This window comes from Opisthocomus hoazin, chromosome 3 (genome assembly GCF_030867145.1).
Source record: "Opisthocomus hoazin isolate bOpiHoa1 chromosome 3, bOpiHoa1.hap1, whole genome shotgun sequence".
NCBI classification, from domain to species: domain Eukaryota; kingdom Metazoa; phylum Chordata; class Aves; order Opisthocomiformes; family Opisthocomidae; genus Opisthocomus; species Opisthocomus hoazin.
In genome coordinates this window covers 17725432-17742258 of record NC_134416.1, presented here as the reverse complement: position 1 = coordinate 17742258, position 16827 = coordinate 17725432, and the positions used below count along the sequence as shown (strand labels likewise).

At 39.8% G+C, this 16827-nt stretch overlaps 1 protein-coding gene across 5 annotated transcripts in view; it reads right to left on the bottom strand.

Moving 5' to 3' along the window:
• TRPS1 (transcriptional repressor GATA binding 1) overlaps positions 1-16827 on the bottom strand; it is a 217320-nt gene that overhangs the window by 152100 nt on the left and 48393 nt on the right. For 4 of the 5 annotated variants that reach the window (XM_075415657.1, XM_075415660.1, XM_075415658.1 and 1 more), the window contains 2 exons: positions 9350-10479; positions 964-1567 (listed from right to left, as the gene is read on the bottom strand). In XM_075415657.1, the coding sequence (XP_075271772.1) occupies positions 964-1567; positions 9350-10479 (1734 nt within the window). The remainder of the gene's footprint in view (positions 1-963; positions 1568-9349; positions 10480-16827) is intronic. The other variant, XM_075415662.1, reaches the window with a different exon arrangement.

Sequence of the window (16827 nt, the reverse complement as noted above, 5' to 3'; positions counted from 1 at the left end):
TTCACTCTTACAGTAAAGGATGTTATGGTTATAAACGTTCTTATAAAAGACAATAAAGAAAAACAGCTCATCATCACTTCCACTGAGGTTCGTCTGTGGACTGACCACTCCTGTAGCAAGTTTCTGGAAGTTCAGATAGGGAGCAGCCCCTGAAAACCTACAGTGATGACTCTGTGAGAAAGGCACTTATTTGTCTCCCTGTTCAGCTCCTTAGAATTTGAAAGCTTTTTGAACCTCAGATTTCTCTACAGTGGGAAAAGCATACTTTGACAGAAGGTGAAGCTCCTTATACACAGGTCCTTTTATTTAAAAAAAGGACAGAATAGGAATTATTTGGTGTGACAAATATTCCCCATTTCTTATCACCCTAGCTCCTTCCTCTTCTCTTTTTTTCTTTTTCTTTTGCTTCCAAGGCAACCAGACAAGTGTCAAAATTGATATATAATTATGTTGCTTTAAAAAAAAAAAGGTTACTTTTTATTAATATTTAACTCAGGTTTCATATTCTTAAATGTTTAATAATGTGAAATCTTGCTTAAGTGTGAACTGTCACACCACCACAAAATTTAAGAGGTGATTAGTTGTTTTAGTGTAACAGATGTGCAGCCTTCTGGGGTTCTTCAAATGCATCATCAACCTGCACAATTAGCAGGAATGATTAAACAAAATTCAATCAGCGCTAAATAGCAAAAGCAGAAGCACTTGCTTACTAATACTACATCAATATATACATTGTTTTATGCAAACACTGTGGAACGTTTACCTGCCAGTTTAGGTCTACAAGTTTGAGTCTTTCAGTTTTTTCTCAATTATTTTTTTTCCTCCATGCACGAAAAAAAACCTAACCACATTATTCTGGAACTGAAGAAATTGTTTGCACACCTAATTAAATATAACGTACATGTAATATAACATACATGTAACCACAGAAAGTAAGGGGGGGGAATAAAGAGAGCTTCCTACCCGTAGTAAGGACTGGGATTCATCCTTCGCCTTGCTGTCCCCGGATGCAGGGTAGGACTGGGTGAGCTGCCCGGCTTTCTCCGCCGCTCCAGCTGGCATGCCGTGCAGGAAGCCCTTGCTCTCCACCGCCAAGCTGTAAATGGGCCGCGCAAGATGGGCAGCTTCTACGTTTGGACTATCCCTTAAAGGCTTTGGCTGCTCTTGGCCAACGGACACTGGGGTCAACAAGCCTAGACTGGTCTGTGTGTATGACGGGCTCCCCCTCAGAATGTCTGTTCCTCTCCAGGTCACGTTGCGAAGATCATCACTGGGACTGTCAGTCCAACCTTTCTCCTTGAGCACTTCCTTATCTTCTATCTTTTCCCTCTTCACTATGCTGTCAGATACAGGCTCCCCCATTTTGGGGTCCGGATTAATCAGACTGTAGACCTTGAGGTCAATTTTTGGCTCCTCCTTGATAGATGAAACACCATGACTGTCCTCCCCATTGGCCGTAGTGACGTCCATCTCCTGACAGTGCACAGTGTTGAAGTGCTCCAGTAGTGACTGAGTGTCAACAGCTGTGAAGCTGCACTGACGGCATTTGTAGCAGTTGTGTACTCTCCTGGAAGAAAACGAGAACTGTATTAACATGAGAGCCTCCCCTCGGCCTTCCCTCTCACAGTGGTTTTACCTACCAAGATGAAAAAAATAAATCAAACTTACACTATGATTCCCCCTAAGTAAAGCAAGCAGGTTTACTTTGGTGTCTTATCCAACAGGGAAAAAATCCTGCTGTTTTTTCCCCCCACACCTTGCAATGGCCTCCTATCGCTCATTCACACTCCACTGCATTATTCTAAACTTCATATAACATTCACTGGGATTTTGTGTTTATTCCTCTTCAGTTTGCTGCAAGCCATTACTCACTTTCTATTGCGGTAGAAACACTGAAGTAACACATTTTTTCAAACACAATCAAATAGTTATAAAAGTATAAAAAAACCACTTTGTACAAAAAAGCACTCTGTATAACATAAATTCATGCTAGAAAGCTCAAACACTTCAAAATTTCCTTGCTTTCCACCAATTTAATATACTTTTGGCTGACAAAAACAATTTGGATGGAGCTGTGGTTAACTTACGAATAAGAATACACCAAAGGACAGAAAGCTGTACACAACAGACAGCACCTATTTGTTCTTGATGGACATTTTAGCACAATGTTAAGAGCTGTTGTTCTAGAAAAAAACCAAAATAGTTGGCTGCGTTACTACAAACTGCATTTTCCTGTCAAATACAGAAATACTCGGGCACGAGCTGTGGAGCAGTGTGGAATAACGCGCCTTCCTGTTTTTATTCTAAAAGCCTATATAAAGTACTGTATTACCAAATTATGCAAAGCATATGTTGCTACATGAGAACAACGTTACCCTTTTACTGTATCTATCATACGAGCAGAACACTGTTTATGAGCTCTGTAATGCCAGTATGAATAATCGTTTATAGCACACGAGCGGTCAGAGCCCTCTGTCAGGCTACAAGCCCCGCTGCGCCCAGCACTGTACCAACGCAAAGCAAAATACCGTCCCTGCCCTTCATCAAAATGTACGTAAATCTGCAAAAGCTTCTCCCTACAGACACACTCGCACATCCACACGCCAGGCATTCAGAGTCACAACAGCATCTTCAGCCAAGCTAAAAAACGAGCCCTTCACTATCCACCCAGGACAAAACTTGTATGAGAAATCTGTTACTGCCCTGACAACTTCAATTGTTAGAATTAAATCTTTTGAGGCCAAATCTCAGTCTCAGTGAAGTCAATGGCAAAACTCCCACTGACTTCAGTCAGAGCAGGATTTGGCTCTCGGTGCATCTGTAGAACTGGAATGATACACAAGATGTCCCTTTTAGAGTATGATAGTTTGGGAAGGACAGCTTGCCAAACTTCTTAAACCCCCTTGTCTTCCTTCTTTCCTTTTGTTGGAAAAGCAAACCATATGTTATTTACATTGTCTGATTTTCTTGCAGTTGTGTCAGTGCGCAGACATGAGTACACATTCAGATTCAAGCTTTTTAGCCCTTGTGCAATATCAGTTTTCTTTTTGTCATTTTCCATATTTATATTCATTTTAAGGGACTAGATGGGCTCATTCAGTTATGCAAAAAATGGGAGTCAGCTATTCTCCATATAGCCTTATGGCAACAAAATCTACTTGTGGGAGAGCAAGCTGTGGGTTAAAATCCTGTTCTGGCCGTGTTCCTTTTTCTTCATTCTACAATTGTGCTTTATTAAAATCAGCTTGTCTCTCAATGCAACACTAATATATTCTCTCTTGCAACTTAATTCTTTTCTAAACCAAGCTTAGTTCTCTTCTGAACCAAAAAACAAGAGAGAGTGCTATCTGATCAAAACCATTTTATAAATACAAACTGCCAAGTTATAAAAAGGGTCAGCCCTGTAAAGGTGGGATACCATCAGGGAAGTCCAAGTTAGACAGGGGCTAGTTATCTTAAAAGCCAAGTTAAACAAGACACCATTTGGGGCTAATGGCTCAACCGCATACACTCCCCATGTGAAAGTTTATCAGTCCTTTGGGAGGCTACTTAGCCCTAAGCGTCTCTTGTTTAACTTGGCGATTTCAATGGCTAACCCCCTTTCCTAACTTGGCTCTCATCTACAGATATCGCACCTCCAAACAGCTGATCTTTTTCTGCCTAGCTTGTCCTCCCCCCCCCTTCCACGCCAGCTAAATGGTTTTGATCAGGAGCGGTATACACCACAGGAGCAGTGCCACACCTCAGAGGCCACAAATAAATGCTGAATATTAGACACAGTTGTAAATACATGGCTGAGACCCAGCTACCATCACTTGTTACATTAAAGGTTTGCTCATTAAAATTATTTATAATTTATTTGAAGAGAGTCATACAAACATTTCCTTCATTTTTCTGTGAAACTGAGAGGCACTGTGATGTGGAAAAGATAAGGACTGATTCAGGTAGGTAGTAACCTGTCAGCCTGTTTTTTTCAGGACGTATACTTTTCTATTTTTTCTATTTTTCTGCATGAAAAAGTAATGTCTGCCATCACCATTATAAATCTCCATACTTTGCGTGAGTTTGTCCTGTATACTGTTCTGCCCGCAAGCTCCAAAAAGTAACTTAGTTTGGAACTGTCCAATATAAGTCACAGCCTCAAATAATAAAATAATAACTATCATCAGCTATCAGAGAACGTTTGAAAGTTGGAAACTTACTCTTTCCCAGAACAAGGCATACAAAGAAAATGTTTTCATCTCTGTTTTCACCCCACCCTGATAGCAATCAAGGAAACAAGTTGGCAATGTTTGATTTCTTTTTATACTAGACTTTAAACCTACGCCATGTTTCTAAAGGCCCAAGTTACACCTAGATTTGCGCACAAAGCTCCTCAAAGCTAAGCAACAAAATGCTTAAAATTCCAATTTGCAAAGTACCCAGTAAGCACTCCTGTGCATTACCTTAAAGTTGCACTTTACAGCTAAACCATGGTTATACCATCTGAAACTCATCAGGTGCAATACAGTGTAGTGCTACACAGCTGATCAAAGGAGAGGTGTTTGAGGAAAATCTCAGCATGGAAGAAAGCAATGTAAATGAAGAAGGAAACGGCATTCTCCCTTTTGTGATCTTGCTCATACACCACTCCAGCAAGCTAACACCAGCCATAAACTGGCATTATCTTCAACGTGGCATTAGGGTGGCAATGTCATCCCATCCATTGATGTCACTGGCCATCACTTGGCATTATTATTTTCACTACAAAATAAATCAAAGGCCTAATTATTCGTGGACATTAGAACATTTATGGCCCAATCCCAAGATTAAATGTCAAGGAATTCAGGCCAAATCTTTGCTGTACTGTTACATTCTGACAAGTTAATAAAATCCTATCATTATTTATTTGTACGAAAATGTACTTGAATTGGGTGCTATGAGATATAAGGATTTTCCCTCACAAAAGCTTGGAGAGATTAGATGGGGGGTTTTTGATGGATTTAATGTTCTTTACTTGAGCTTTCTAATAGGCTGTGATACTCTTGACACTAGCCAGTTGTTAATTTCTTGTTGACATACTTCTAACAAGTCTGAAGTATTACGAAACACCATCCTCTACAGAACAAGTAATTTTTTTCTTTTTTTGTAAATTACCTGAAGCCATTCCTGTGCTCTAGGGCATAGAAAATATTCTGGATGAAGGTACAGCTGTTGTATCACTTCCATTTTTTTGCATGTTTTGAATTTCATTATGAAAATAATAATTACTCATATTTCTCATGAAGAAACAGGCTTATAAGCAAGTTTACTTTTGGGATGGGTGCTGCAGGCAGGCTTGTAGGGAGCGGAAGATATTCAGAAGGAAAGAGAGCTAGCAAAGCAAGCAAGAAAATTCAGCGGAGGGACAGAAAGGGGAGGAGAATGGGCAGAGCGGAGAGCAAGGCTGAGATGAAAGGAGGGCAAAAGCCATTGGCAAGAGCAAACAAGTTCAGAGCAGTGAATTAAGGTGTCAGGAGGATGAAAAAGGTCCTCGCAGCTGCTGCTATTGTTCAACGAGCGAAGGCTCCTGCTCTGACAAAAAACCGGGAGCTGGTGGGCCCCAGTTGACAATTCTGCCCTCGGTTGTCCTCTCCGGGAAGTGTCCCAAAGGCTCCACATTTCCATAACCGGCACCGGCTTCTGCTGCCTGACAGTGCGAGTGGAGTGGCAGCTCTGATGTCCCCATCCCCAACGTGCCAGACCCGAGTACCCCTTTGCCTTTTACTCCTCTACTCCATTTACCTTTAAAAGGTGGGGAATTCCAAGTAATTTGAAATGAATTTCAATAAAGAACCCTACATAACTGCTGTCCTCCACGTTTTCAAAATAATCTCTGTTTACAGAGAAGTGATTCTGCCTCATTGCCAAAGCTTGTATTTCACTTGTGAGTCTATTTTCTTTTTTAAAGGAGTTTAGAGCATTTTTCAGCATTTTTAATTACTACGAGCACCAATCAAATGCTTCCCTTCAAAGTCTTTTTTGACAAATAAGGATTTACATGAAAAAAATCTAATTTTTGCAAAAAACAGAAAATGCATTGTTTTCCCACACCTTTTCGCAAAATTAAAAAAAAGAAACCCACTCTGCAATAAACCTCTTTCATTCTGAAGTAAAAATGAAAAATTAAAAATTAATTTTTGTGGAGCAAGCAGGAAAATAATCTCTAGACTAAGTGATCCAACATGCAAAATTTCCCCAAATACTCAGTATGATTTTTATCTAAATTACAAGTGTTGGCATCTTTTCGCTCATCAGAATACCAGACAGTTTTGAGGAAAAACTAAGCTTCAGAATGAACATGAAGAGTACGTGATTCCTCAGAGGTATAATGGAAAATGAGTTGTAGCAGAATTAGTAGAAAATGGAGGCCAATAAACCTTCTGGGGATTTATTTGAGTAAGCACATTTTAGTGAGGTTTAAATACAAGTAAACTCAAGTGCAATGTGATTCATTAACTTCAAATTTAACTGAACAGCTCTCAAATAATCACGTCAAGAAATACTGAATGAGCAGTAAGTGTGAGATATGTTTCTGTAGATAGAAAACTTGGAAAGAACAACTTTTGCAAATTCTAATACCGTTGCAAATACATGGCTGCAAAGGAATAATACTGGGACACAGAAAACTTCTCAGCTAGCAGACATAGTGAGATTATAGATGTCGAGCCAAAAGAAAACAAAACAAAAAGGAAAATAAATTAAGCATGCTATTCATGCATATGACTCAAAAAAAGAAAATAATCAAAAATGCAGAAAAAAAATACATGAACCAAAATATGTAAGAAGCATCTAAAGCCAGCTCAGCTGCTCACAGATTATAAATGGCAAACTTAAATATGTGAATGGCAAAACGCTTTCTGCCACCACATTAACGTTTCGTATCACATTTACCACTAGAATACATTCAGATCCTTGTAATATAAATGGACAGGTTTTAGATATATGTGCACGTATAGCATTTTAAACACATCAGAAATACATAATGTGTGGCATAACAGCTTTATTGAGATAAACTCTCAGGAAGCCACACAGAAGGCCAACTAGGATGTGAGCTGACTCCACACCAGCATGTTTCCATGTGCCACAATTCCCTAACACTACAATTTTACAGATCTTCTGCTTTTTAATATCTGAACTATTCTGTACCTTTAGTTCATAAAATACAAAACGGGAAAGAAAATACATATCCAATACATGCAAAACGTCTATTAAAAGGCCTGATAATAATGCTAAAAATAGACGCTACAAAAGTCTCTCCATTGTTTTAGTTTGACAGAGTGAAAACTAGGTTACGTATAGCAAAGCAATAAAACCTGCTGGTGTTTGCATTACAGAGCACCTACCACAAACCAAACTAACTTCTGTGATTTCAAAGAAGATGCACAGTGGGGGAAAACAGCAGCAGCACATGTAGAAAAGAAACAAAACTCAAATTAAAAACGGGGGAGGGCAGGAGAAAGGGAAAGAAGTTGGCAGTTACGGGGATGTTGTACTTCAGTCTAATTACACAACATCCTCAGAGTACTCAGTAACATGATAGACTGAAGGCTTAAAAAAAATACATCGTTCGAGTTTCTTAAACAGCATAGCCTAATTTTAGACAAACAAGTTGAGATTCGAACGCTTAAGTGCATCTCTTGATTTTCCAAAGTGCAGTTCCCTGTGACAACTGCCGGAGCCACAGGGTGCTGAGCCCTCCAAAGGAGAAGCTACTGCTACTGCCTCTCTGACTTAGCACTTAATTTTGAAAGTCATGGCTTGTCCTTCCCTTGAGAAAAAAGGATTTTAACTAGGGGTGCTTGTTAAAACTTAAATTACCAGCTGCAGCGAAATGAAAGTTTTTTTTTCAGTCAAGGAGCCATTTCAATCTTCCAGTTATTTAACCACTAAAAAAAGATTGTGCCATGCCCCAGCGGCGGACAAAGTGCTGCCTATGGAGTTCTACAGCATGGCTCAAAGCTGCTGTAATAATGCTTGGAACTTAGATACCACTTTTCATCTTCAAAGCAGTTTACAAACATTAACTAATTAATCCGCACAACATCCCTCAGGCCCACTTGGATCAAAAATGGGGCACTGCATGCTGGGACCTGAATCCTCCATGGGCCTTAGCTCCAAATTAAAGATGAGCAATCTGGTTTTTTTTGGGTTGTTTTTTTTTTTTTTAAATAGACTCCTGATACATTGCCAATGCAGCCCTCTGTTGGGCAACATTTGGATGCCCCCAGCTTTAATCTCTATTAAAGTATCATGCCCCAGTCTGCCTTTGTTAATTTTGGATGTCTTGGAATCTGTTAAACGTGGCACAGTTTCTCGAGCTTTTAACAAAGCCTTAGATTTGAAAACGCATCTTCTTTTGTCTTCATTCTAGCTGGCTTCCATGCAAAGATCTTTTAGATGAGATAGATACTGAGTTTTTCCGTTGTTGTTGACGCATTAGCCTTAACTATTAACATATTCAGCATGATTTTCTAATATTTAACATCGCTTTTGCAGCGGCACATAACTGTTGCTCTTTACAAAGCCTAAGAGCCAGCTCCTCCTCTGATGTAAAATGGACTGCCAGTTTACAACAGCCCAGGAACTGACCCAAGAAGTTTAGCAGGGAGTTGGCTGCCACTATGACATTGTGTCAGACTGAGTCAGGAGACTGGCTGCGTCCACCTCCAAATAGGAACATTAGCATTTAAAATAAATAGAACGACACTGTAAACCAGCAACACGAAAATAAGCATCTGCAAAAGGATCTTGGGGGATGACATCAACAGACAAAAGAGTGTCTGCTCCCAGTGTGAAACCAACACCAAAACAGCAGTGGAATGCTCTTAAACTAATTATTGCATTGCTGGACTTGGGAACGGAAAATACTACAAAAAGGTGGTAGTACATTGAAGCACTGTTACGGAGCATGAAAGGATTCATAGTCTATCTTGGAAAGTAAAGCCATTTGTGTTCTCCTGCTGAATGAAGATGCCAGCCTTCTGGTAAAAAGCCTAAACTAAAATAGTACCTAAAAGATTCCTGGGTGGAAAATAGTTGACCAAACCTCAAGTATGCTAAAACTTCAGCATCTGCACACAAATGCAAATCTCTCTCTTCTTTGCACAGGTTTAGATGTATAATTAAATCCACCAACTTAGCTGGTGGTTTTCCAAAACAAAGTGGATGTTGGATTGGACTCTGGCTGTAAAGATTTATATCTTTGCGCATTCATATTTTGATTTCCAGTTTCCCCAAATGTTTAGGGAACGGTGACATTTAATTAAGGAACTGAGGGAGAGCTGTTTATTTGGGTTCCTATCATTAATCATCTGAAACTTCACTGTACCTGTAGTGTCGGGAAATCTCTTCTTCCACCTGGGTGGTAAAGTCACATTTGGTACATGAGTGTTCTTTGTTCTCCTTGAGCGTCAGCGGCCCCTCTGCCCCTGGCAGGGCATTTGTTTCTGGTTTGACATCAGACGCTTGGGCTTCGTGTGCATTCTCATAGTGGAGCAGGAGAACATCCACGTCGGGAGTGGAGAATGAGCACTGATGGCACTGGTGTTTGACTCTAGAGCTTCCTGTCATCCCTGGAGACAGGTGCAAAAGCAAGAGAGCACAGTGGGAACAATTACTTTTTCTGCAAGCAAACGGGTAAGTAATTTCTCCAAGGTGCTTTTCTGGGCTGCAGAGGCCTCGGGGACAGAACTGACAGTGCTTAATGGTACATTTATGAATGTTGTGTAGCTGCTGATAGTGACGGAGAAGTGGGCCCACCACTATTACATCTGGGCCATGGCTCTTTGAGTACCTAAAGTCACAGAACTGACAGTTGTAGCTTGTCACCATGCTGTCCTCTGCTCCTTTGCTAGGCAAGTCTTTCTTTTTTGCCACACTCGCACCCTTTTCTGTCTTTGTCACTAACTCCCCATCTGCATTTTTGGCTAGATCATTCTGGTTAATGACAGATCCCCTAGAAAGCTTATCATTCAGATCTGGGTGAAGGCTTCCTGCCTGGCTTCCCCCATGCTGTTTGCTGTAATGTTCTAATAGTTTCAACGAGCTGGACGATTCACAGCTGAAACTGCAAAATTTACACCAGTAGTAACTGGTTGTATCGGTACCATTTTGTCTAGAGGAATCTATTGGCTTGATGGGCACCGAATATCCAACTGGTGTATCATCTCCTGCTTTTACAGTGATTCTGTCTTGCCACTTCCCCAAGTCTCCAGAATCACACGGTCGAAGAGTAGGACTGGATTTATTGGAGTTTTTCTCTGAAGTTTTACCAGAATCAGAGGAGGGAAGGGCTGCTTTCATTTTGTTTGGGTGAGTCTGTAAGAAGTGTTGCTCTAGTTCAGTGGAGGAGTTGCCCATGTAGGTGAAATTGCAGAATTTGCAGCGGAAGTACTTGGTGTTGCCTTGGCAATCTGGAGTTTTCCGCCCAATTCCAATAAAGGTTCCACCTAAAGTAACCTGTGAATAAAGAATAAGATTATTTTAGCTCCACTGTAGATTTATTCAAATAGCAAGGAAAGGGAAAAAAAATAAATAGAGAGCGATTAATTCTTAAGACTCTTTCATTAACCATCACCACCATTTTCATTTGTACTAATGTAGTAAGAGATCACACATATACCCTCACGTATTTAACATTTGTTGCTGAAGCTTTTAAAATGTTTCACATAGCTGAATATATATTCCATGTGAATAACAAATATATTTATTTGGGGAAACAGAAGCACACGTACCCAACATGATCTTAACTCGGGTTCTCTGATAAGACTATTCCTTCCTTCACTAAATCACGTCATTGATAGAGGATCCAATAATCAGTTCTCACAACCCTGAACCTTTTGACAGGAGACTTTGCTGGGAGTCTATACCAGCTGTGGAACAGAAGAACGGGTCCTCAGTCTTTTTCCTTCAGTACACTTGCATGTTTTCATGTTCATGCTGAACAGTCCAAAAGAATTGCTTTCTAAATATGAGCAAACAGAAATTAGATTTGAAATAATTAATTCCATTTTCTGGGTCAGAGTGTGACCAATTCTTACACAGACCATTCCTACAGGAGTATCCAGTATCTGCCAGGACGCCTTTTAACACAGCCATAGTGGCTGATGTCTGAAATGAAAGGCAGTTTTCTCAAAGATTACTCAGTACAGACATTCTCCAAGGAAATCTGTTCTTCTCATGCACAGAACTCAATTTAGTAAAACAAGGATGGAAACACTACAGTAGAAAAATGTCATGTGGCAAAGAAACCTACCGCACCCAAGTCCATGACATCACTAATTTAAAAAAAAAAAAAGTAGGTCTATTTAACTGTTCTCATAATCTCTGAGCAAAATGGTCTGCAGGAAGGAAACAAGGCTTCCAGGGCTTATGTTATTAAATGCTCTGTTCTCACAGCAGGCAGGCCTGCCCTTCCCCGGAGTGCACCACACCTGCCCGTGACATCAGGGGGAGCTTTGCTGCTCCTGGACAACTGGTTTGAAGGCCAAAGAAAGAACCTCCTGACAAAAATGTCACCAATGCTCTGCTTCTTTTGCTGAATAGTAAAGAGTGTACAGCGTCCACAAAATAATTCCTCTTTACACTCAAAATCCACAGACTTCTACTCCTTTGCCATCATCCAGTCTACACCACTACACCAAGGACACGGGTAGAAGCTTCCTTGTGCCACATTCTCAATTTTCACACCCACGAGATGCTTTACAGGGAACAGAAGATTTCCACAGGGGGGGTTGATTTCCATTCACCCAACCAGTAAGCGCATTATTACATTTCTGTAGGATTCAGTTGTAATGCATCAGGCAAATGGTGTAATTATTTTTCTTCTCCCCCTCAACAGCCATACCACGAAGAAAGCACGGGATCACTGCTCATTCAGTACCACACCATACGGAAAGACTCAAGAAATACAGAGAGCATGAAATGTAAACATTTTTAAATGCATATAATGTAAATGCCTTTTAGCCATTTAGCTCAGAGAATGAGATGCTATCCTTTGTATCCCATCAGAATTGAACACGTATAGTGGGTCAATGAGTTGCTAAACCATGATATAATGAGCTGCTGTTATTCAGCCTCCAATTCTTTCTTTTTTTTAAAAGAAAGCACAATTCCCATGCACTGGTTAAATTTTTTTCTTAAATAAACTGAAAATTGCTTTCTGTTTGTTTAGGAAACATATCTCATTAGGCAATGGTGAGTCAGGCAGCCAAACAGCTAGGACTCTGCTGTAATAACATTTTCAGTTAAACTGGGGCTCCAAGTTCTCGTATCAAGTTATGAATTTGGTTTTGAAGAGGTTCTTTGCAAGAGGGATGTTTTAGCAGATTTTCTGTACTGCAAAGGATATCTCATTTTATTCATTCTATGGCAAGCAAGAATTGGAGACAAAGCCATGCTGAGCCTGATCCACTGACAACAGTGGGATCTGGGCCTGCTCTGCAGTATCTGGCACTTCAGGTCTCCATCCACTGCATTATTTCAATGTTCATAATCTCAATGGTGTTGAAAGACAACTTGAAGAAAGCACTGATGGAATTACGGTAAACAGAAAATAACAGCAGCTCATTGTACAATTACATAAGTTGCAAAGTGATCTGGTTTTGTTCATTTAATTAGATACTTATGTTTGTTCTACGCATGCACAGAAAACTGGCCCAAATGCTTTTCTTTAAGTGTCTCTACTGGGTAAATACATCCATCACTCCCAGCTGTCCATTCACAGAGCCTACAGATAACAAAACTATTTTGCAGACACTCTGTAGACACTAGTTAGAAATTCTGAGTGACAATAATCCCAGCTGCTGCTCATTGCCAATTACTTTTAGTTCTGAACACTGGAAAAATGTATTATTAGTACTATCATTTTATACAATGGACTATAAATGACAACATTGCTCTAACTTGTGCTTAGTGGCCTACACAGCAAACTGGTGTCCCATGCTAATACATCCTTCTCTGCATCACAAGAGGATAAAATAGAATTAAGTATTTTCATACTATTTGTGTGTACCTGTTGCAATGGCGGGGGAGGGGGGGACAACACAATCTTTACAGCACTGGAATCTAATTGATTACCAATTATTGGGCTGGCATTTCGCTGACTACCATGCCACAATTCAAAATAATGCATCCTATTAGGACAGCATGTACGTGAAAGGTAACACAGGGTCATCTTAATGTTATTACATTCAAAAGCCATTTTTCATCCATAACTAAACATACTGAAAGCCTCCTTAGGGGTCATCGGGTAAAGAGAACTGAAGAAACTGGCTTCCATGCAAAAAGGTTGGGAGAAGCACTTGAAGTGATGGTATAAACTGAAGCTGTTTCAGCTTTCAGCCAGACAAATTTGGATGAAGCCTACAAATTTGCAGAACTATTTGGATTCATACACTCTGATGAAGTCTTGGCTTGACTTTCAGATTTTTCAGTTGCATATCGTATCTCTATGTATAGGCACTAAACTCTTTCACTGGGTATGTAACTGTCCTTAACCTTCTGCTCTCTCTGACCTGCCTGAGAAAGAGGAAAAATAACAGGGAAAGAGAAGGAGAGAGGTGAGGAAAAAGATCAATACATATACATACACCCTGGAAATTATTATCCACTTTTCTGTGTGGTATCAGAAGTGATAGCTTCTAGTATTTATTCCCCTATTTCATTCTGATCCCAGCAAAACCTAGTCCCCTGCTTTGCCCTGGCAGAGTTATATTTTCTTAAATCTTCCCCAACATAAAGTAGAAGAAACTAAACAAAAGCAATGCTAAAATTCTGCAGTTCTATTATAGCAGTCGAGTTCAAAGCGCCAGCTGACATAACCAGTGGCAGTCACAAGTACAGGCACAGCTTGCACTGGAAATGTAAGAACACCCATAGATCAACAGTTCCTTCAACAAGTACAGAAGAAACTAGTTCATAATTCTCTTTTTAAAGGGAACCTAACATACAAAGCATCTGTTTAGACTGGGGAGACCTGATTTAGTTCTTTCTTTCACTGTCACTTTCTTGTGAGACCTTGGAACTATCACTTACTCCTGCAGCACCTCAATTCTGGCAACAGAGTTGGTATTATTTTAGAGAAAGACAGCTATTAGAATGGGTTCTCCATTATTGTGCTTGAGATGGTTGCACTGATATTATTCAAAAATTGCTCTTAAAAGCCATGTCTCAGTCTTGGATTAAACTGAAATACAGTTCACCGTAAGACTGCCTGAAACTCAAAACTCTTAATCGTTAAATTCATTCATTAATAGGGAAAATTATCAAAATCTAGAAGACCGGGGAAAAATTTATAGCAAGGATTGAAGTTCATGTGTTAATACAACTAAGCTATCTCCTCACACACCACGCACATTTCCAAAAATAGCCAGAAATAGGCGAAAAGATAACACGGAAACTGACAATGTTTCAAGATGTACTTTCTAAAGCATGTTAGCAAGTACTTCAACAAAGCTGTGCAACTGCACTATATGTTTCCAGCAGATATGTCTATATTACCTTAATTAGACAGACCAAAAACAATGAGTTCATGGAAAAGATGGACTTGGGCAAGGAGAATTACGTTCATTTCTTTTTTAAAAAAAAAAGTTTTATACTTAATCTGCCCTTGATCCAAATGCTACCCTACTCTTTTCTCCCACCTCCTTTTTGAAGTTCAATCCTAAATCTTATTATATCAAAGCAGTTTAAAAATACTGCTTACAGAAAATAAAAAAATTACCAAGGAAGACAAAGTCTGCCAGCTCCTGTAATCGTATGTTTCATGAAGACAATTCCACCGGCAGAAACTAGTGTCCTATATCCATGTAACAGATTCAACCGCAAGGCTTACGTGCACAGGGTAAAGCTGTCTTTGACCCCTGGCTTCTTCTGCAACTACCGATTAGAAAGTAGACCAACCATCTGCACTGGAACATCAAACGTTAATAAATCTTCTCTTTTTGATTACCTGGGTTACATCTTCAGCTAATCAGGAGGTGAAAGGCTCCAGATCCCTTACCAATCTCCTGAGCCATCCAGTCTGCCTTTGCCAATTACTTTTAATCTTCTAATCCTAAAATATTTTCTAATGCTCTTGTTTATTCATTTGCTTTGTGCAATATAGCATCCAGAACATTTTAACCATCCCACATTTATGAAGTTCTTCATGTCGTGCAGGCCAGAACAGATTCCTGGCTTTCATGCAAGTTTTTGTAACACCACCCAGCTCTCTAACCTCCACTATGCAGAACTCGCTCCCTCTCACTGGCTCTCTCTGCATGTAAACCTAGGAGAATCTTCAGAGTATATTCTTCAAACTATCCAGCATACTGTGATTAATTTACTGGTAGACAGAACTATGTTGCACAAGTGAGGCACAGACAAAGGGCAAACTCCTGGCTTTCTGGGCTATTCATACTTACCAAAACAAGAAAGCAAACTATTGGGTCACATTCATTCAAGATGAGTGTATTCTTCTCAAGATTCACTCCATTGCCATCAAAGCCAGTAGTTTTTGACATTAGAATTTAAAAGGTATTTTTAAAACAAAGACTGTGACAGAACAATAACAGGACTTAAATTAAGGTCAGCAGACCAGATGTGCAAAACCAACAAATGTAAAGCACATCGAACCAAGACTTTCATTTGCAAGCTAATGCTAGTAGACCAATATCTAGCACCTAAAAGAAACACCATCCCTTCTATTGTTTCTCTGTATAGATAAAATTACCAGACAGTTCCTTGGCTACTGTAAACTCACACAGCCTCACAGACTTTGAGGCAAACTTGCACTGTTTTACACCAGAAGAAAACCTAGCTGCCTTCCTTTTTCCCCAGCAACATTATTTTTTGAGCTCGCATAATTTCTGTGGGCTAGCTTAGCAGTGTATATCTTTAAATATATCTGTGACTATTACTAGTTTCACCAACTTTCTTCATTAACCTGTCTTAAAACACTACCAGATATCCCTGGCATAAAGATGAGGAATATTAACACTTAAACAACTTTGCCTTGAAGGCTGTGAATATACATCATGTCAGTTATTCCACAGAAACTGCCCATTTGAGTGCTCTAATTTGAGGGAAGACTACTTCTCACTGAAAGGAGGCTAAAATAGCTCATTTCTGTCTCAGAGCAAATGAATGTTACCAGGCACTTACTATTTAGCATCTGACATGCTGTAAATCACTGCGTATCATTCTGACTAGTAAACTTGCTAATGTCTCCAAAGAAAGGCTATATAGAACTTCTACTACATATAATAATATAAATCATTACTTATGAGCTACAGTCAGTATAGAATTTAGATGCTTACAAGACGATACGTGCTTTTTCACACATATATACATATGTATGCACATACATATGAGAAAATAAGCACATATGTATACTCATACACACAAGCACACGCATATGAATGTGTGTTTTACCACCACCCACTTCTCCACTTGCTACCGTTTCTGTTTCATGCCTGTGGTTTAAAAGAGATGACTGACTCCTGTGCTCATGAGGTGTGACTCTCCCAGTGTGCAAGGCAGTCTCCAAGCCCGATCATGACCCAGAAATAAGATTCAAAATAAGCAGGTATGCACACATGCAGGTGCAACACCCAAGGTAGCTTGACAGCCTTCACTTCAAACAGGGAAGTCCCCAGGGAGAGTCTGCAACAGGGCTGACAGATAAAATGGCCCTTCTGGGACATCACACCTTCATGCGAGTTCTGTTCCAGCACACCCTTCAAGATCTACCACAGCACAATCTAGTCCAAGAGATCAGGATACATCATACCCAACAAGAGCTGGTCAGTTTATTTACATCTAATT